General features: G+C 43.1%; 1 protein-coding gene across 1 annotated transcript in view; it reads right to left on the reverse strand.

Annotated features, from left to right (window-relative positions):
* lingo3b (leucine rich repeat and Ig domain containing 3b) overlaps window positions 1–22,666 on the reverse strand; it is a 33,387-nt gene continuing 10,721 nt past the window's right edge. The window contains exons 2-4 of the mRNA XM_074651000.1: window positions 3,838–4,447; window positions 1,843–2,586; window positions 1–1,624 (exon numbers count right to left, since the gene is read on the reverse strand). Coding sequence (XP_074507101.1) covers window positions 1,055–1,624; window positions 1,843–2,586; window positions 3,838–4,392 — 1,869 coding nt within the window. The 5' untranslated portion in view covers window positions 4,393–4,447 and the 3' untranslated portion in view covers window positions 1–1,054. The remainder of the gene's footprint in view (window positions 1,625–1,842; window positions 2,587–3,837; window positions 4,448–22,666) is intronic.

Below are 22,666 nucleotides of genomic sequence, written 5' to 3' on the forward strand. Positions count from 1 at the left end.
CCTTCTACCCAGCGACCCTCCTGCGGCCGCCAGCCCGGTCCCCATTGCTCTCTATTGTGTTGGTTGCTATAGTTACTGTGGCTGCCCGTGTCTGGTGGGCTTGACTTCCTAACCAAATCCTCCGGGCCACGGGCAGCCACGGCAGCTCTCGGCCAGTGCGCTCGTCCCAAACTCACACAGCTAAAGTTGTCGCAAAAATCTCACAAAGAAGAAATCTTTTGTCTATTTGTCTTTTATGTGAATGATCCAAATCTTATCAGATATTGTGATCAGATCAGATTTTTACAGCCATTAAGCTTGACATACGATAAGGCGATAATGAAGAACCCTCCTCACTGTTCAGCCGTGGTCAGAATAGATAAAGGAGGCTGTTCTATAGAAAAACATATTCAAACTGTCTTTTAAAACAATTTGTTTTATTCGGTGGTGTGAACTTACAACTTAACTGCATTTCTACATGCATGAATCTTAACAAGGCAGACTTTAGAGGAGCATAGCTACAAATGCTTTAAATGGATGGTAGCCAGGTCTCCCTGCATCACATTTCTTTTAAAAATCCCTGACTGCACAGAGTACAGTAAAGGGGAATTTAAATGAAAGAGCACATCTTTTTCATGATCTCATTAATGTAACAGAGAAACAGGGCTACCGGTATCCCACAGCTCAGTTATCATGCCAATTTCCAAAACTTATCTGCTATATTCTTAACTCTATTATTCTTATCAAACATGGGCGAAAAGTAGCTCTTTCAAATCTATCAATACTGTAGGTCTTTACCGTATCATTTAAACATGTTTTTCACCACAAGCTGAATTAAACTGCTGAGAGGCAGAGAGACAGAGGGTCATTTTGATTTCATTCACAAATCAAACCAAATCGTGTCGTGGCTCAGCTTTTGATGTGGGCGCTCAATTTTTAATAGAGCCAATAGACAGGAACTTATATTGTGCTTTCACACTTCTTTGCGAGTCAGTGGCTGTGTGCGTTTGCGTGTGTCAAACACGTTTTTGGGACGTGCTCATGCCTCCCCCGAGGGACCCCTGGCTGCGTTGTTTCATATCATCTTCATATTGAACTTCCTAGTCCCTCCTGAGGAGCTGCCGGTGACGGGTTCAGATTTCCGGAAGGAGTACTCCACTGTGAAGTTGTTCTTGCGCTGGCCGCGTCCCCGGCTCCACACGAACAACAGCAGAAAACAGAAGAGGACTACCCCCAGGAAGGTGATGCAACCCATTGCCGTGGAGACCAAGATGGTGGTCAGGTCCAAGGTGAACTTGAGGAAAACGCGCGTGCTGTTAAGATTTGTGTCGTTGAAGAACTCGCCGCTGTACAGCGAGCGGTTGAGAAAGAAGGCTGAGGCGGCGTCTAGCGGCTGGCCACGCACTGTGAGTGTGGCAAAGTAGGTGTCATTGCCTCCGGCGTTACTGGCGATGCAGATGTATGTTCCGCTGTCAGTAAGCTGGGCGTAGCGGATCTCCAGGGTGCCACTGGGGAGAACAGTAATGCGCCCTGAGCTCTTAGCTGTGATCCGTCTGCGCTGTGGGGAAATCCAGACAATAGCAGGCGGAGGTTCTCCTTCAGCTCGACACAGAAAACTCACGGGCTGGCCCTCGCGAGCGACCACCTGCAGGAGACGGAGGAAAGGAGTGCAAACTAATAAATGCAGGAGAGAAAAACGTTTCAGAAAAACATAGCAGAATATGTACACAACAAAACCCGGCAGTGTTACAGAATATATTACTTTGTGCATGTAGAAGCAATTAGAATAACCTCAGTAATCAAACCATAAACATTTATTAATGTTTTGCTAAATATTAACCTAGATGTAATCATCTTCATTACCTGCTGCAGCTTACGGTTGCGTATCTTAGGTTTCTGGCATGTAAAGTGATCGAAGAGTGCAGAGTCGGTGAAGGAGCTGAGGCTGACGCCTTGCACCTCCACCGGCCCCGCACACACCGGCACTCTGCCGTCAAAGTTGAGGGTCTTGCGTCTCTGCAGGATCCACAACAGACGGCAGTCACATAGCAGGGGGTTCCCATCCACTCTGAGTGTCTCCAGGCTGTTGACAGAGTGGAAGGAGCCCTCTTCAAGAGTCTGCAGGTCGTTGGAGGAGAAGTTGAGGACCCGGATCTGTCGAAGGCCTCCGAGGGCATGGAGCTCCACCGTCATCAACCCTGTGCTTACCATGATGAGCTCCTTCAGCCTCAGCAGGTCCCTGAAGGCCCAGGGCTCTAGCGAGGAGATGGGATTGTAGGACAAGTTGAGGTGGGTGAGGTGCACCATGTTCTTGAAGGAGGCGGAGGGGACAGAGGTGATGTTGGTGTTGGTGATGGAGAGCCAGTGGAGGTCCAGGCCCTGGAAACTAAGAGGGGAGATGTACTCCAGGTACGGCCAGTGATTGATGTCCAGACCCCGCAGGTTGGAGAGCTTGCGGAAGTTCTGGTCCTCCAGGGCAATGATGCTGAGGTGACGGAGGCGAAGGGTGACCAGGCTGCGCAGGTAAGACAACGTCTGGCCAGAGATGGATGTCAGGTTGCAGCGCTCTATTGTGAGATCTTCCAGCCCCAGCAGCCCTGAGAACGCCTGGGAGTCAGATAAATAAAAAGGTTTTAAAACCTAAAATAAGATTTATTTATTTTACATATAAGCATGATGGCCAACAGCGAATGTTCAATTTTGATGTTAAACCAACAATAGAAAGACGGTGTATTCGCAACAAACTGGTGACAAAAACTGAAAGGTCCATTACAATGATAAGAGCAAATACATGTTTTGCATGTATATATTTTGTTTCTCTTCAGAAATTCTGGGAGTTTGTGGCGCCTTGAGTACTGTTAAAAGTGCCAACAGACTCTTTTAATGTTCATCTTTTTCATGATTTACATCATCTTCCTTTGTTAAACGAATAGTTCAACATTTAAATATAAAGTTACTGCTAGCAGCAGTTAGTTAGCTTAGCATACAGACTGGAAACAAGGGGAAACAGCTAGCTCTGTTAAAAGGAAACTAAGGCTACATTCCAAATCGCATACTTTTTCTTTTTACTTTTAGTACTTACTGCAGGTGACCACAAAGTATGTATACAATTGGGACATACTACTTCATCTTAACATCTTGCATCTTGCCTTGAACTTTGCCCGTCTTGCTCATATATCCACTGCGCAGAAGATTGTGGGTCAGAATATCAAGAAAAGCATGCCGGCTTGCAAACTGCAAAATGCAACCGGATGTAGTAGAACATCCTGGTATTTTTGGCATACTGCATTTGACATACTATGTATTAGGACACACTAAATCTTTTTCTGGCATACGAAATAGTAAAGTAGTATGGGTATTGGAAAGCTCAGAAAATCTGCCTACCAGGCGTCTTGTTGTCATCGCGAGGTTGCCAGGCAACCAGCAAATATTCCAGGAAGTCCCTGCACCCAAACAAGAAATAGCCTCGCAGCTAACCCCCCATAAAACCACAATTTGTCATGTTTCCACTTCAGTTTTTGTGCGGATTTAACAAATAAGGTATAACATGTTAATTATTCCCGTTTCCAGTCTTTGTGCTAGGCTGAGCAAACCAGCCGCTGGCTGTAGCGTCATATTTAGCATACAGATATGAGAGTTGCATCGATCCTCTCATCTAACTCTTGGTCAGAAAGCGAATAAGCCCATTTCCCCAAATATTGAACAACATATTACTATTTAATTAGAACCAGAGACTATTCTACTACTATCAATATGAAAGTGTGAATGTCTGGGATCTAATTCCCTGGGTTTGTAAAAATGTAATTGTTCTTCGTTAGTAACACGTTGATGATACAGACAAGATGCTGGAGAGCTTACCTTGTGGGAGATATAAACCAGGTCGTTGTCTCCCACCTCCAAATGTTTCAGACTCCTCAGATCCTGGAAGGTGTAGTCCAATAAAATCACCATCTTGTTCTCGCTCAGGTCTAAGCTGGTCAGATTGCCCAGCTTAGCGAAAGCCCCCATGGGCACTAACTTTAGCTGGTTTCCTCTTAACTTCAGCACTTTAAGACTCTGCAGGGTGGCGAAGGCATTGGGCTCTAATGTGGCGATAAGGTTCTCACTGAGGTCCACTTCCTCCAGCCGTGGGTACGGCGCCAGGTCACCTGCTTGCACCCAGCGGAGCCGGTTCTTGCTGAGGTCCAGAAGTTGTGTCTCGGTGGGGATCCCCTCTGGGATGTTGGTGAGCCGCCGCCGCTGGCACGACACTGACCTCAGCTGAGCCGAGCACTCGCACCGTGGCGGACAGGCCTGGCTACTTCCTGGCAGCGTCAAGGTTATTACGGCAACCAAAGAAGAAGCCAGGACCCATCGCCACATCCTCGGCCATGGCACTAAGGCACGCCCACCAGGGCCAGGAGAGCCATTCATGGCCCTGGTCCTCTGACTCCTCGCCTGTCGCAGGCAGGGTCAGTGCACCATACACCTGCAAGATGAGACAGAGGGAGGAAAGGAACAGGACAGAAGAGGGAGTGGAGAAATAGAAAAAATATGAGAAGAATGAATGATACTAGAGAAAGATATCATCTCCCAGGCTCATAAATATTACATTCACACGGCTGTAAATTATCGATGTTTTCTGCAGTTTAAGTAATATTGTACCGAAAGCTGCGGAGATTTGAGACATATCATGACACGGCATTAAAATACAACTGATGAGACCCCATTACAGGAACACGGATCTGTGTAAGATATTTAAGATAATTTGTCCTTTCACTAATTCATCTCTGGTTTCAGCTGGAGAACTGGGACACTGGGAGCCATGCGATGGAGCTTCAGCTGAATTCATGCATGTTGCATCTCCTCAGCTCTCCTTGCAGCACCGAGACCGTCTGCTCCATTTTGACAAACACAATGAATTTATTATCACCACGCATAAACACAGACCGAGCTCCTCAACACTCACATTATGCCCGGAAGCCACGCACGCCGCAGCAGCGGCTACGAAATGTGAAGACAAAGAGGTGTTTGAGTCGCTGTGCTGCTCGAGTCACATTATGTGTTTGATCAGGTATGTGCTGATGCATGTATGCGTAGGACGTGGCATTTTGCTGGGTATGAATTAAAAATCGTTTTGGTCCTCCTTGCGCGGGGATGAGATGAATCACTTGTGCTTTAACATTCCTTCAGGCAACCTGTCATCTCTCCCACACACTGCTTTCAACTCAGAGACAGTCAAAGAGCACCTGGCATCAGATCTGGAACACAGCTCTGTGTCCATCTAGTTAGCAGTAAGTGGTAATACTTTTATACTTGAGGAACAAAACTTGAGTGGAAACAAGAAAATGTTTTGCTCTCATGCTTAGAGATGCTCAGCAGAAAAGTCTCCACTATTTGCTTGTATTTTTGTTTTTCAGATAAAGTGGCAATAAGAGAGAATTATATCATGATCACCAGGGAGTATCATGTTAAAATGCCCTCTGATGCTGGCAGTGGAGGACGGCAGATCAGGCCAAACAGATTAATAAAATATGGGTTGGTTTGTGCTTAATGGGCAGTAAAAGAGTTATTTGCCAGTCTCTCTTTGCTGGGCTTTGCCTCGTCTCTTTCTAATAAGTTGGATTTAAAAAACAGCCGCTTGAATGCGTAACCGTATCTGACTGTTTCAATGTGCTGGCATCAATTGGATCAAACAGGATGAAATGGGATTTAAGCTAAATTTAAATGATGGCAGACACATGCACAACACTCATATGTTCATACATGATCACACACACAAGCTGCAGTAAAAACCCAGAGATTGTGTCTCATCTACTAAGCCTCAGGGTGGATAAGTCCCACCATTTTTTGACAGGTCTGGAAAAAACACTCAGTTAACAGATCCCATATCTGAAGGATATCTGGTTGAAATCTGGCACATTTTCTTTTCCATTCGCTGGGAGACAAAACGCAGGCAGAGGGAAGCTGCTGACCCAGTTCTCAGCAACAACTCAGCCTCGCACGATCAACCAGCAACAACTCACCATGACCACAACAACAGAGCGGCAAACCTCAGAGTCTCCGTGGAGCAGAGCCCAGGAGAGTAACAGAGACATCTGAAAAGCAAACACCAGTATACAGATGTTCTGAAATAACGAGCTATTTATAAGACAAAATCAAACAAAATCAACATCTGCATCCCTGAACCTGGTAGATCATTTTTGTGGCACTGACATGATACTAATTCCTCTTCTTGCACCTTTTACTTCACTACTCATGGTCCCCAGAGGATGAATCCTATTTGGTGAAAACCAGACTTTTACCCTAGCACCAATGGATAATAATACAAAATAATAATAAAATATCTCAATATCTACTGGATGGATTGGCAGAAAATATTGTGCAGACCTTCAGATGGCCAGATGATGAATTCTATAGACTTTGATGATAACCTGACTCATCCTATAGTGCCACCAAGTTGAAATTTGAGTTTTTTATTAAGATAATCAGAGTGAAATATCTCGGCAACTAACAGATGGATTGCCATGAAATGTGGTCCAGACATCCATGGTCCCCTGAGGATGTTCTGTAAAAACTTTTATCTCCTGAACTTTCATCCAGCGCTATCTACAGGTCAATACTTTCAGGTGTATATTGCTAATTTGGTAATTGTAAGCATGTTAACATGCTAAACTAAGATACAGGCTGTTCTCATACAAACGTACTGCATACTAAATTAACCCAAGCCAAGCCAAGCTCCTATGTCTTGCTTGCCACCTTCTGATTAAAGTGAAGGGGATTAGCCCCGAAGTTAGCGACAACTTTGACCCAGGCTCACTTAAGGTGGGCTGACCTTTAAGGTGGACCAGCTATTCTCATTTAAGTGACAAGTTTGAAAATGTTTACATCGGCCCAACTCTATCGCATACTCAAAAATCCACATACTATGCAGTTGGAATGCACTACATACTCAGTTTTACGTCATACTTAGCATGAATAGTATGTGCGTATGCGATTTTGACAGATTCTGTGTCCTATATTCTGAGTGCATATAGTGTCTGTGTCAGTGCACATCTGCCCAGCTCTTAGGCAGCGTGATGGATGTAGCCTGTCTCCACAGCCCCCGCGAGAGTCATCCTACGGATCAGTGGCAGAGTCGCAGCATGAATCAGTGAGCTGACATCGTGGAGGCAGACAAGGTCCACACTGCTGGACTCAAGGACAGGCAGGAATCTTTAAAACACACACACTTCATCAAACACATGGACCCAGAGGAGTCCGGTGTGCAGACGAATAAATACATTACTCTCACTCCCATGGCAAAGCTAAAAATAACCAACTTTTATATAGCTGACCTAATGAACAGATGTTGGGGAACAACATCCCTGCCCAATCACACATACATCATCAGCCTGCACAGACCGTAGCCAGATGTCTCGAACACTGGTTCTTTCACCTGATTTACACAGGCGGGATAGCCTGATTAAAAACACCATATTGCCAAGAAAAGACGCTTCCCAAATAACTGTGGAGAAAAAAAGGGTTGTGGTCATTGTCTGGTGTGTGTTTGTGTGTTAGTGTGTCTGACAGTAAATAGGTCATCCATGTTTCCTGGTAGCCTTTATAAGCCTTTATATTCGGCCAGCAGAGTGTGGATCTCCTCAACCCTTGTATCCCTCCTTCCTAAGCTTGTCTGGCTTTTTTGCTTCCTCTCATCACACACACACACTGACCCCAGCACCAACACACACACACACACACTAAATAAAAACCTCTCTCCTTTTAGCATCAGTGATGTAGGCGCAATCGAGCAGTCAGCAGGTTATTAGAGAGAGCTTTCACATTTTATTGTTGCAAAGCAACCGAGGTGCAAACTTGACAAGTTTTTACTTTTCACAGGAAAGCTGACAGTTTGTGCTTTCCACTGCTAAGTAGCTATAAGTCCAATATTAAATCTGTGCTTAGTCACTCCATCTTAAGCCCAAGTCAAGTGTGGAGTACAGCTTAGCAGTTCTCTAATACAGCTGCACTGAATGGGGGGGAGAGAAGGGGAAGGGACAGAAGACAACTGTGGTAAATTAGTTCAAAGCAGAGATTTATGATTTCATTAAAGTCTGGAAATTCTCAGTTTGGTCACATAAATCTACAAGCAATATCAACTAGTCCAAGTCAACATGAAAGTTTCTTTTGTAAGTCTGAAAAGTCAAATCAAGTTTATTTGTGTCTCCTCTAATCAAAGTTTGAGTCTCTAAAGGTTTCACAAAGCCCACATTGTAATCTAGTCAGTGGAAAAACAAAAACAATAACGCCCAAACTTAGACCCTCGGTGATAACAAAGGAAAACTGTCATCAAAACATAATTAGGCGGAAAAAATGGAAGAAGCCCTGGGTGGTGGCTCACTGAGCAGGATCCCCACAGTGACGAGGCGTACAGTGCCTGTAGTGGGAACACAAAGATAAAATATGAATGAACTAGAATTATCGCCTCATGGGTTGTATTCCTCCGCCAATAAGTCAAGTTGCAGTGTATATCCATGTCTGTCCAAAATCACTTCATCATTTTATCCTACTAACCGTTTGTGTGAAATTGTCATAATAAGCATATGAATTCTTGAGTTATGGCCAAAAACATCTTTTGTGAGGTCACAGTGACCTTGACCTTTGACCACGAAATTCTAAGCAATTCATCCTCGAGTCCAAGTAAGTAAGTAAGACATATTTGAAGAAATTCCATCCAGGCGTTCCTGAGATATCACGAGGATGGGACGGACGTCAGGTCAAAGTGACCTTGACCTTTGACCACCAAAGACACGGACGCACGGACAATCCGAAAACATAATGCCTCCGGCCAAAGTTGTCGCCGCTGCCGCTGCCGCTGCCTAGGCTTAAAAACTGGCACATTAGAATCAACAGAATACGAACGCTTGGTGAGCATTCACAAAATCTTGTTCGCTTGTCTACATCCTGGACATCATTACAACGACACCCAGTGACCATAAACCACAGCTCTCAATGTTCACAAAGAAAACAGAGCATTTTCAAAGCGGACAGCAGTTCAGTGAACTACAGTGTGCGATGTGAAGGACACTGCAGTTGTTTTGAGTTTGCAAAGAGAGGATGCTCATGAAGGCGCCATGCAATCCTACTGTAGCTGTATCCTCTTCCTCTAAGAACTCTGAGTCACTGAGGCAGCGAGTGTGAACTGATTGAGACTGACATGCTGCCTGGTTTGACCTTTATCTGATTACAGCAAAAACACAAACTTTCAACTTGACTGCTGCAGAAGTGTTTCATTGGGCAGACTAAAGGTATATCCAGTATTTAAACAATCACTTAAAGAAGTAATCTGTAGTTCAAAAAGTACCCATGAACAAAGGGGCAGATGAGGGTAAATACTGTCTTCTGATTGGCTAGTCCTGCTCTGAACATATGTGTGACTGAAGATGTGAGAGCTGCTCTTAAAGAGCAACTTAAAGGCTTTCTATACTGTGGTATTAGCACGTTTACATAAGTAAAATATCTGAGTACTTCTTCTACCACTGGTTGCTGCAAGTCGGAGTAAGTTGATCAATATATTTGTCTTGTTCTTCACTTTTAGCAAAAAAAAAAAGCACTACAATTTTACTACAAGGGTGGTTCTTCAAAGAATTGTAATTGTTACTTGAGGTTTTATAAATGGGCCCAGGTCCCACACACTTTCACACAGCCATTGCATGCATGTACACTGAGTAGAAGGGCTGCTGAGCTGAGGATGCAAGGTAACATATCCTATCCACACCGTCAGTCTCAATCCTCTCCCATGCTCCTGAGAACTTGAGTCTGCAGCAAAGCAGGAGGCTCACAGCACACACACACACACACACACATACACACACACACACACACACACCTAACCAAATACACACACACTTCATCATCCTTTGGGGAAGCATTGCCCCTCTGCCGATGACTGTCTCCTCGTACAGGGAATGATGTTTCACGAAACCAGAGACGCTTTCTGACTCATCCTACTGTACGGTTTCCCCTCTAACCGGGTGATCCCAAAAATACTTCTCTGAGCTGATGTTTGTCTGTTTGCATCTTTCCTGCGAAGCACAGCAAAGTGACACGACACCAACACCGAGAGTTAGTTAGCGAAAACTGGCATGAGCTGAAGAAGCCAAACTCCAGCCTGTGTCCTCCAACTGCTTCAAAGTCAGCCAAAATCACATTGAAACTGAACATCGGCGAGGATGCATAGTGCATCAAGAACAATGCCTGACAGCCACAAAGGAACAACAACACAACAAACAAGAGCTAAAACAAGCCAAGATAAAACCCCACAAGACAAAAAATAAAAACACTATGTGCTGCTTGTTCGTTAAGGAGGGAAAGAATCTCTCACAGTCCTCAAATGACTTCTTCAACAACGTCACACCCTCACCCCCTCCCACCCAAACTATTTACCTCATCATGCTAAAAATACTTATGTTGGAATGACTGTTTGTTGAATAATACTCTAACACACACACTATAAATGTCCCTGCATTCAGACAGGAGCTGTCTGGGTTGGTGTGTGGGCAGAAGGTAGACAACTCTAAGTGGATTAGAAGGGAGACGAGCCCAAAAGGTCGTTTCATCCCTGTGTGTGTGTGTGTGGTGTGTGTGGGTGTGTGTGCGTGTGTGTGTGTGTGTGTCACTTGTCACATGTTTTCACTTTGAACTTCATCAACGCTGATACCTCAGTGAGGGGCGCCGGGCACAGCAAGAGGTCTGACTGGCAAATCCCATGACACCGATAGCTTCAGTCTGTATCAGTTTCATTCAGAGCAGCAGAAAGTTACTCAAAGCGATTAGTCACAAGCAGCTGATCCGTAAAAACGGAAAAAAAGGTGTGATGGTACTGACTGAAAGTACAGCTCGTAATAGGACACAGAAATATTTAATAACCACTACTGCCCTCGGCAAGCGAGAGAAAATATTCAACACTTTTGTCAATTTCATCTTAAACAAAGGCCTTTTTTGAGGGAACTGAATTCAATGCTTTTAAAATACTAACACCTGCAGATACAGCGTGTACCACGAATGTGTTGTTAGTCAGCAGAACATTTCAAACATGAGACTTGGCACAAGATTAAATCATGACATTTACCAAAGTGAGTTTTTAGTGCAGACCTGAATCCTACTATGCAATCAGGAATTATTTAAGGGATTTCTTGAAATTGGCATTTATGATAATTTTTTTGCAATTTCCTTTTAAAGGTTCCCAGACAGAATCAAACCAGGGACGCTGGAGTTACGTTTATCGATCCATACAATTTTCTCACCAAATACTCAGTTACTGGAATGAAAGGAAGTGGCACATGCTTTCCATGATTGTCTATCACTATAAGTAAATGTAGAGCTGCACTGAAACTACATATATTTAGATGCTAATAAAAACACATTTGATTATTGAAATAACAAATAAAGCAGACGGTGTTGCCTTGGTGGGGGGTATGGGCTGTCCGAGGGTCATCTATCTATCTTATCTATGTAGAAATTTTTATACACTGTATTTACGGCTGCAGCTAACGATTATTTTCATTGTTGATTATTTTCTCGATTAAACGATTGTTGTTTGGTCTATAAAATTCAAGAAAAATTGTGAAAAGTATTGATCAGTGTTACCCAAAGCACAAGATGACATCCTCAAATTTAAGAAAAAAACAAACAAATAGAAAATATTCATATTTAAGAAGCTGAAATCAGAGAATTTTGACTTTTTTTATGAGAAAAATGTTCAAGCCGATTAATCATTTATCAAAATAGTTAATAGGCAATTAATATAATAGTTGACAACTAATCGATTAATCGTTGCAGCTCTAACTGTATTGCCGTTTGTGGTATCACTGCAGTAAACTATCTGGAATATTCACTTTACTCATAAATGGCCATGACTTGAATATTAGCATGAACACTGTATAATTAGCCTGTCCTGAGTGAGACCGCTCTGTACATAGAAACACACTCAAAATGTTTATCTTCCTGTAATATTACGTACGGTCTATGAATGTGGTCTCAGGTCAATGACACCTTAAACACGTGATAAGAAATGTGAAATAAATTAGATTTGCTGACAATGATGGATGATGAAATCTACAAATGCAAGGTCAATACTTACGTTTTGGAGAGAACAAACTCAATTTGAATAAATTATAAGACACAGAAGTTAACTTCTGTTAACTGGTTTTGAATGTCTCTGTGCTGAATGTCTCTGTGTTTCACTCCCTTGTTTTCTTCAGCCAGTATAACCAGCAAGTCAATATGTGATGCACACTTGATTGGTATCGAGATCTTGCTGTTCTCGCTGTTCCTATCATACTCCAGCGGGTAAGATGTCGCATCAAATGTGTCACTGAGAACATGCAAATACAGAAAGATCCAATATTTTTGCTCCACTTCTTTGATGTCTTGTGTTACTTTGTTCCCTGCTTGATTTTGCACCCACTCAATACTGGCTTTGTTATTTTCCTCTCTGTCATAATGAGCAACAGTGCTGTGCAGTCCAGAGCATCAAATCCATGACAAACATCAATGAAGTGTGTGTGTGTGTGCGTGTGTGTGTGGGCATGTTTCAATCCTCTGAAGTGACTGTATCTTTATATCTGTTTTTTTACTGCTGTAATTATTTTTCTCTGTGCTCACTGCGAACGAGACCAGAAAGAGAAACTCAGTGAACGCTTTGCCAAACCATCCACCCCTCGAAACAACCGACCATCTCTTCTGTTGCAGCTGATCCTGTGTAGTCAGCCAGATTACAGTAATAACTGACAATTGTCAAAAATGAAAATTGGTAGAAAGTATTCGCAATCACAAAACTAAGCACTAGATAGTTCTCAGTGTCTCAGCTTTCACAGCATTGGTATTTCAACCTTTATGTGAAATCCCCTGTGCACCCAAAATAGATTAAACTGGAATCCTACACTCTCTCTCTCTCTCTCTCTCTCCTCCGTCTTTGTTATCTCTTTTTCTTTCTGGGTGTAATCTGACAGCTGAAGGGAGTCTTGTGTTTGACAGTTGTGATGAATATACACGGAGGGATGGTGGGATTAAAGGGAAAAACAAAAACAAAACACTGCAGCATCCAATGAATCACTTCAAACGCTGTTTGTTCTCTTCTAAAGTAGAACAAACATCTATGAATTTATCTATAACCCTGTTGTGTCCCATCTGTTGCCTTTCTGTTGCAATCTTGCATTACTGACCCTTATGGAACAAACACACGCTGACATAAATAAAGAAAAAGATTATTAGACACTTTAAAATACACATATTTATATTGTTTTCCCAGTGATTCATATACACACAACAGGTGTCAACAAAGGAGCGACGCAGACCTGAAGTTAAAACCATCCAGACTTGTGTCTAAATTAACCTAGTCCTGCCAGAATTTTCCTTCTCGTTCCCCAAATGAAAGTGCTTATCGTGAAAGTTTTGGACTTACAATCAGCTAATGAACCTCAACACTATTGATAACATGAACATTAACATGGTATAAAAGTCTTGTTTTGTGTTTGAAATGATCGTAGTAACTACATAAACCATCAGAATAATTCTATCATCAGCCAACTGTGATGTCCACTGGGATGTACAAATGATGAAATCCTGCATTCTCCATATTAAAAACATCAACAATAACTTTTAATATGATGAATTACATTTTTTTACAGTAATATTACAGTAATTCAAGAAGCATTTATTACAGTAACTGATCTAAACAGTAGGGGTGTAAATCATAAATTTCATCACGATACAATATTACATTAATTCTTTGGACATCAATACGATATTTGCTGATATCACAAAGTCTGACACAATACGATTGCGATTTGATTCAATTCAGGGGCCTGCGACTGATATTAGACGATGTCATTATGCCCATTTAACACAATCAGTTACATTTATATCAACTCCAAAATTCAACTAAAATATTATTTGACAATTGGATCACTGGGCTCTGTAGGAAGGGGGTACGCTTGGACGGAAATGGCGACACAGACGTGCCATGGGAATTTCAGAATTAAGGTGTATCTTTAAAGATGACGATATGTATCGATGTTTTCATTTTGCATCGATGATATTGGATCATTGATCACTGAATCAATCCAGATCAATATACTGTTAAACCCCAACTAAACTGTCTACAGAGTCTACAGCCATGCTAGTGGCTCTGTAAGGCTATACTTAGGGCACAGTGTTGCATCGACATATGCTAACATGCTCACAATGACATATGCTAACATGTTTAGCAGGTATCATGTTTACCATCCAATTGTTCACCAGTTCAGCGTGTTAGCATGCTAACTCTGGTAATTAGCACTAAACATAAAGTAGAGCTGATGCTGATTGAAATATCAGTTTTGGGCAAATTAAAATTTTGTGTTGTCGCGACATTTCACTAGAAATATGAACGTGATGGTGGCGCTAGAGGAAAAAATGTTAGAGGATCACCAAAGTCCTAAGGATGCATCCTCTGGGGACCATGAATGTCTGTACAAAATTTCACAGCAATCCATCTGATAGTTGTTGAGATATTTTAGTCTGGAGTATGTGACCATTTTCATTGGTGGAGACCAATAAATATTTGACGTCTGTCTACAGCAGACAGTGGGTCTGAAGGGGTTAATAGTTACTCTGACCATCTTAACTCGTACTATGTTGGAAACAAAGAGCATTTCACTCAGCGCTCACATATAGTGGATCACAACATGGATCCTTTTGTTTTACTCGAAGGCCTGGCACGTTTAATTAGCGGTAGCTGTTCTGATGATTCTCACACCCTGCAGTGTTTTGACCTGCTTTTCTCTGGCTCAAACCTGAGCACATGGCTACACACACTGAGAGCACAGACACATGAGAAGAGACACAGGAACACACACACACACATACACACACACACAGGCAGATACATATAGTGTAGTAAACAACAGAGGGCGGCCCAGGACTCCAGCTCATTAGATGGGTAACCTTGCCTGCAACCATATGGTCTCTGCTCAGGTGTTACGTCAATAAGTTTTCAGTTCTAGCACACCTACGTACGCTATTTCTACCATGTGACGTCACTTTCACCCCTCCAACTCTTAATGAAGTCATGTGATCTGGAGGTTCAGGGGTTACGTCGTTATCATAAATCTCCATTTCGTCTTAGTCGGCAGACATTAGTGAAATGCCAGGGCTAAAAGGGGAACAGATTGGTTTACATCCCAACAAAAGGCTCCCACACATCATCACTAAATTTAGGTCTTTTTATGCTCCAAACATACATTCACTTATGTCACAGGCAGATCTGACTCACATGTATATACACACACTCAAAGCACACATACATGGACACACGCTTTTGGGTTTAAGAGTGAATGAGAAAAACTATCTATCACAAGACCATGGAAATTTGTCTATGATACGGCTCACAAGTAGGGATTTAAGGGATTTTGCTTGTCTCATTCATCTGCATTCAGCAGTTACAGTATGTCACTACAAGTGTAGTCCTGTTATCCAGGATGGGACTTTGCCTCATTAGCGAGCAGGCTGGAGTAACTACAGAGCCCATTACCACATCCTGAAACATGTACAAAATCATCTTTTTGTTCTCGGTTCAGATCCGAGCAGCGTCGCTGTGATGTGTTGAAATGGCATGTGTGCCGGTCTGTGTGATACGGTGCTATATGTGCACCATAATGTCTTTTCAGGAACGACGATGAGCTCGCTCTGCAGATCAGACGTTTGGACGACCGCCAGCTGGTAGGCAGATAGAAGAATTACAAGTCATTAAGTCGGGTACGTGCACTACTGAAGCTACACAAAGCTGCACAAATTGTGCCTGTGCGCGCACGCGAATAAGCTTGTGTTTACATGGCTTTTTAAAAGTGTATTCAGGAAAAGCATTTAGAGCGTCAATTGTTCATCCAGAGGTGTAATTAACCAACAAGTGCACAGCTTATTACACTATTAGCTAGAGTGCAAGTTAGAGAGAAAGAGTTAAGAATAGCAGGGGGATAAAATCATTTAATCAAACGTGACCTGTCTCTGAGAAAGAAAAAAACACCTTCACACATGCAGACACCAATCATTTTGAGTGGCACACAGTCTGACAAGCGGCTGAACAGCCTTGAAATAGTCTTGCCCTTTGGGGATCTGTGGCCTTATTACTGGCGTGGATTGAAATGACTCATTAATTATCTCACACGTGCTTCCAAAAAGCTTGGTCACAGCCGCGAGCTCTATATGACGGTATTTCCTCACGTTTGTGAAATGCTCGCAGAATATTAATTTGTACATGTCAGCGGAGTATCGTGTGGGTCATGCTGATAAATGAGGTCTCATATTGTTGCCAAAGAAGACAAACCTCTCCTTCACGCAAACAGGAAGACCGTCATCGCAGTACTGATTACCGGGCTTCTAGACGGGATATGAAGGGAGTTCATTTCTGGTGTCATTTCCTTTCTAAAGGCTAATGAATTTCCGGATGACAAAATGGAGGGGTAATCCCAAGGGTTGGTCATTGGGAAGTGAAATCACGTCTTCTTCTCGGCGCCAATGGAGCAGCCGCAGATTGCGATGATAGCCGGGCGATTGCTGCTAAGGAAAACATTTCCCTGGAGACATCTCACCTGAAAGGCAACGGCCTCCTTTTCACCCTGTACATCTCAGAGTGTGTGTGTGCGCGTGTTTGTGAGTGTCTATGAGTTGTGGGAGTGTGTTTTTATATCCCTTCAGTATTGAGAAGAAAAGAAATGAATTCAATTCTCCAGCTCGTTAGATGGGTGAAAGCCAAACAGGGAATTTAAAACCAAGACAGCCAACGCCTCCTCGATATACCGCCGCGAATAGGACGACTGCAGGAAGAAGTGTGATGAAAAGAAATTGAAGGGAGGAGATTGAAATAGATAAGTGCAGCGCTGCACAATATGACCACGATGTGAGCGAGTGATAGATTTGGGTATCAGGGGAGGAGATGATGGACATGGAGGACAGGAGAGAAGTGAGTGAAATGGATGAAAGAGGAGGGAAAGAGCGAGCGGGGAGGGGGAGGTAAGAGGGACATTCGGTCCGTCTCACTCTGTCACTAATGATGGAGGAAGGTCAAAGCTATTCCACAGTTGAGAGAATCTAATGATGCAAATTAGGTCTGACGCTCAGTCAGACGCCAGAAGAGAGGCCCTGGAATCCTGATGTTGCGCAATAACAAACAGCGAGAAATTTTCAATATTCTCAGTTTATAACGCAAGAAGACGTCAGTGGCATTTTACTGAGTGAAAAGGCCACATCTGTCCAAAGAAGAAAGGAGGAAAACTTGCGTAATTTGCACAGCGGAACGCAGCCTCCTTCTGTCTGACTGACTGGTACAAATATATAACTGTCTGAGTGGCAAGTAAACAGGGAGAAAAGGAATGAGTTGGAGAAAGAAGGGGGAGGGGAGGAGTGTGACAGCTTCCCATCCCCAGTCTTTGAAGAGCAGCAGGGTGCCGGATTCACATGGGGGAGAATTGACAATGAATATGTACATAGCTTTGACCTGAATGCATAAACTGATTGCAAATGTATGTTAAATCGCACTCAGACTCTAACGCAGTTTCTCGTTCTATTTTCTAAAATTGCATCTTGTCAAAAAATGCACAAAAAAAATGTGGAAAATGGAATAACTTGACATCAAATGCTCCCCCAGCATATCAAAATGACCTTTCACTCTCAGTCAAGCTGATGTAAATAAACCAAGAAGGATGTTCATGTACAGTAGAAATGTGCAATATGTATAATATAGGTACAAGGACGGAGAGAGCATTGCATATGCATACATGGCAGGGATGTAGGCAGCAGAGTAATTGCAGTGCTTCATGGATAATAGTGACCCTGTTAGCCCGAAAGCTTATTGGCTGCCCGTTTCTCTGATTCTGTCGGCGCAACCAATAGGAGCGGTCGCTACCGTTTCAGATGTAGGGATGAAGGGGCAGAAAGAGGGGGTGGGGGTGCGAAACACAGAGAAATAGAGGTGAAGGCGGAAAAAAAACGGGAATGGATGACGTGGGGAGAGAAATGGAGAGTGACAAGGATGGAGATGCAGAATAAAAAAAGGCAGGAGAGAGCTGAATCCTTTGTGCTGAGGAAACAAAGGCGACAATCCCTGAGCACTGATAAAACCGTTCGGCTTGTGGTTGTACAACACCAACAGAGCATATGTGTGCGTCCGTGTGTTTGTGCGTGTTTGTGCGTGTTTGTGCGTGTTTGTGCTGTGCAGCTATGTGTGTGTAAGAAGATGGTGCTTCACAGGACATTAGGTGATCATCACATTTCCTGGATCCTCTTCTCACCAGAGATCCCAGAGGAGGATACACAAGTCCAAATATACACACGTTTGTATGCACACATATGGTTGTGAAGGCTTTGTAAACACTGCAGAGCAAGGTGGTGATAAGAAACAGATCATTGTGAGGAGGAGGAGGAGGAGGAAGACGAGGAGGAGGAGGAGGAGAAGTGGGATCACAGGGGAGGAAGTTTCTGGAAAGGTCATAAAAGCGGTAGAACAAATAAGGGATGTTGGAGGAGTGAGAAGAAGGTAAAATGATAAACACAGGATGGGAAAATAGACGAGAGCTGGAAATAAAAGGGATGACGAGTTAGAGGAAGAGAGAGGTAGAAAGAGCAGGGTGCCAGGTTTGGGGAGAGTTCAGGGTCGTTTTGTTGATTGACAGCAGACTATCTGCACTATGACAGCCTCTATTAGCCTGTCCATGTCTGCGCTTAAATATATGTGTTCACACACTTTCCAAGTTTATATAATCTGGATTGTATTTTCATAGTTTTGGCCGACACTATCACTATCACTATCGGTAAAAATAGTATCGTGCTCACCAAAGTAATTGCTTAGATTAAGAGAGATAGAGAACAATATGCAACAAAGGTTCCCCGACGGACTCAAACTGGAGACATTGCGTTCACGGTGACGCCTTAACCTCTAGGCCACCAGAACAGCCCCAATCAGACAGGCTTTAAACAAACTCCCAGGTAGGGAGTAACTTAAAAATTGAGAGTGAAAGGGGAAAAACAACTTTTCCAAGGTCAAGAATGAAATGGAAGATCAAGTGATACAACCCAAAGCTCCAGAACAGCTACTGATGAGATTACTTTGTCAGCCACAGTTTCCAAGGTCAAGGATGAACTTTCAATCTCAAACGCACAAATGTCCTGCAAAATAGCGGACAACTCTTTTTGTTGGGATCTTGAAGGACAATGAATGTTTGCCACATCCCTAAAGTAGCTTTATAGTCCACGCATTTTACCTAAAAAAGGTGGATGAACCTCACACAAACTGCAGCATAAACAAACTCAATAGATTTTGTGTCCTCAGTATGTTCTGAATGAGAGAAAAAAACATCCTAAGGAATTGTATGAAGGGAACGTTTTGAAGATCACCTAAATATGATCCTACTAAAAACGCCTTTTTAGGCAAATTTCGGTGACCGTACAAGCTCACATTGTTGTGTGTGCTAGACTTGACTATCCTGTATTTTTTTCCAAAAAAGCAAAACAAAAACAAACAAAAAAACACATACAGTATATATATATATATATATATATATATATATATATAGTAGAGAATTGGTCTGGTCTGATTCTACCCAGATCTGGTCCTATACAGCCCTGTCAAATACCAATTCCAAAATACTCCAAACTAATTGTATTTTAAATACAAGTAACAGAAATACTGCCAATCTCTGATTGTAACCCTTTCAAATATTATATAATCATTGTCACTGGGGTGGATGGCTGCCATTTGAATTTCCCAGATTTCAGGATTTTCCCTTTTGGATTATTCACTAACACTTGTTGTATGTCAAGGAGGATACCTTTAGGGGTACGATACAAGTAAAATAGCCTTTGTTGGAATTTGTGTGAGGTCGAGTTACATTATTACTGGACTATAATGTTTAGTTTCTGTCTGTGAAATGGCAAGCTGTGCGCAGTGCTAGAGGACACAGGCCCCCACGACCTCCCACCACCCAGCTCAAGTCAAATTACGCAACTGGATGATGAGTTGAACTGCCTGGGGCTCAGACAAGGCCCGCATGGTGGTGCTTCGTATATGTTGAAGCATATAGTACGTCCTGTGAGCAGCTGGTACAGCCTCAAGCCTCGGTGCTGATGTTACTAGACAGTTAATCTGGCAGATTTGTTGCTTTATTTGTCTTCAAGATAGCGATGTCGCTTTGTTCTCAGATCTCAACAATTACCTGGGTGAGTGCAATGTTATCAGAACTGACAGAAAGGGTGGCCAGAACTACTAAAATAAAACCCCACATTGCAAGAAATCCCCTTTAAAACACACACACTACCACTGGGATGATGTAGCTGGAGCCCTGATCACATTACTGATAACTGATAGTGACATTTATCCTCTGGTACATCCTCTGCTCTGGAAGAATTGGCTAATGCTGGAGGAATGTCATTATCCAGCGCTAAAACCGGATAAGAGAAACCCTTTGCTACTGATTCATCAAATGATTTTTCTCCCAAAAAGCAGCTAGAAAATGAGCGATGGCAGACGAGCCTCCCTGACAGAATACTGGAGCAGTCAGGGTCCTTGCCTGCTGTGGGACTCTGGCATTGAAGACACACAGAGATGATGGGAGTTCTCCCCAGGGAGCATCCGGTTAAAATTCAAGGACTCTCATTTTCGCTCCCTCTAATGCTCATCTCGCTCCCTCTCTCCCTCTTAGCGAGGTCACGGCTGAAAAGTTTCAATGATGCCCCAGGAGGCCAAGAATAATCATCCAAGTGTGCATCTGCATCCATGTGTGTGTATCCAGGCGCGTGATTGTTGTGCACCACATGTGTCGGGCTTGTTGTCCATGTGAAGATCATGTATGGACGTGTAGGTGGTTGACCGTTTGGTGGCCTCTGTCGCACCGTCGCAGGGTCCTCAGATCCCCTGCGGCACCATTTTGCATCCCAAACAGGCCGTCTGATGTGAAGCGATAAGCACTTTAGCCTCCCCCCTGTGATTTCCTCTTCGCAAAATGCAAACTGAGAGCTTGTGGAACTCCTTTTGGGGCATTCAATAAGTGTCACTCCACATCTAAAAACGTCAAACATCGAAAGCGAGTCAAAGAGAGTGAGACGGCAAGCTCTCCGTAACGAGATCAATGGCTGCCTTTGAGTTGAAAGCTGGTGAAATAAACTGTCTGTTGCATGTTATGCCATCAAAGCTATTCAGCAAAAAACTGCAGAACAGCATCCGTAATCACCACTTACATACTGACAAACAACCTGCAGGATGGGTACTGGAAAATGCACAAACCTTTCAACAAACATATTGTAAAGACAGCCAAGAAAAAAAAAAGCACAACAAATGTACACACAGTTTAGATACAAAAGAAACAAGCCCACAAAGAACGAGGCTGACTTTATCCAACGCCAATCCCATCCTATCTGCTTAGTACGCAGTCCTTCCCAAGGACAGAGAAGACAGAGAAGAATGCGATCTATCTTCTTGTGATAGCGAGTGAACTGGAGGAATGATAGAGAGCAACAAGAGAGGGAGAAGAAAGAGTGAGCGCTGCAGGAAAGGCGCTGACAGCTCGCCGTTCGAAAATAGCCTGAATAGTGCGGCTCCAAAATAATTCCCTTTTTTTCCCCCTGATCCCAACTTCAACCACAGTGGCTGAATTATTCATTCTAGACCAATGACATGCAGGGATGGGGACAAAGAGTCATTGCTCTATTTTGATTCACATAATAAATTCATGACTCGATGTTTAAAAGGAGGGAGGAATAGACGGAGGAGGGGATGGAGGGGGAAGAAGGTGGAGGGATGAGGTCAGGTTGAGAGTGCCGCGAAGTGTGAAACAAGGATGAAACAGGAAGGAGCGGAGGAAAGGGAAACAGGAGATTGAGGAAATAGAAACTCTCAAATGGAAAACGGAGATAAATGCGTTAAAGTAGCTTCTCGGTAAAAATCCACACACACATGAAGGTGCAGCTGACGCAGCATATTAACCCGGGATCAGCTGAGAGTGAAGCTGACAGGCTGCAAGCGAAACCAAAGAGGAGAAGAGTGAATCAAAAGTTGATGAATATTGTACTGGCACAGATATGAGATCATATTTCACATTCGGGGAGTAGACATTTATGTATTCACAAAATCACATATTCACAAAATCACATATTCTTTTTGAATGAGACCGGAGTGTGGGTGCTACGCTTTCAAAACGGCGTCGTCCGTCTGGACGCAGTGATCAGCTGTAACCGCCGTATGAGCACATTGACGGCGGCCGTGAGCTAGCCAGAGAGGCATGCTCACATGCACAAACATGCCAAAAGGGACGAGCGGCGATCAACAGAGCAAGAAGAAGCTCGGATTATAACACATACAGAGGGAGAGTGACACCTTAATACTCCTCTATATCTTTACATAGCAAATAGTTGTTTGACGCTATATTAATGCTCTGAATATTGTACAGAGAACCTTTAAATGGAAGTATTGCATGTTTCACTTTTACAGGAGAAAAGGTTTTAAGAATGAGGACTATCTTCTCCTCTGGCGTAATAGTATCTCGGGGAATCTTTCCCAACAGGACTCGTATAATAAGCTGTTTCGTATCCTCAAAAACTTTTTCTAAAAACAGTTGCTGAAAGGGGTCGTCTTAAAAACGGGTCAATACAGTTAGTGTGCAGAATACAAGGTACCAGAAAATAACAGAAGGAGGGA

This window comes from Sebastes fasciatus, chromosome 11 (genome assembly GCF_043250625.1).
Source record: "Sebastes fasciatus isolate fSebFas1 chromosome 11, fSebFas1.pri, whole genome shotgun sequence".
NCBI classification, from domain to species: domain Eukaryota; kingdom Metazoa; phylum Chordata; class Actinopteri; order Perciformes; family Sebastidae; genus Sebastes; species Sebastes fasciatus.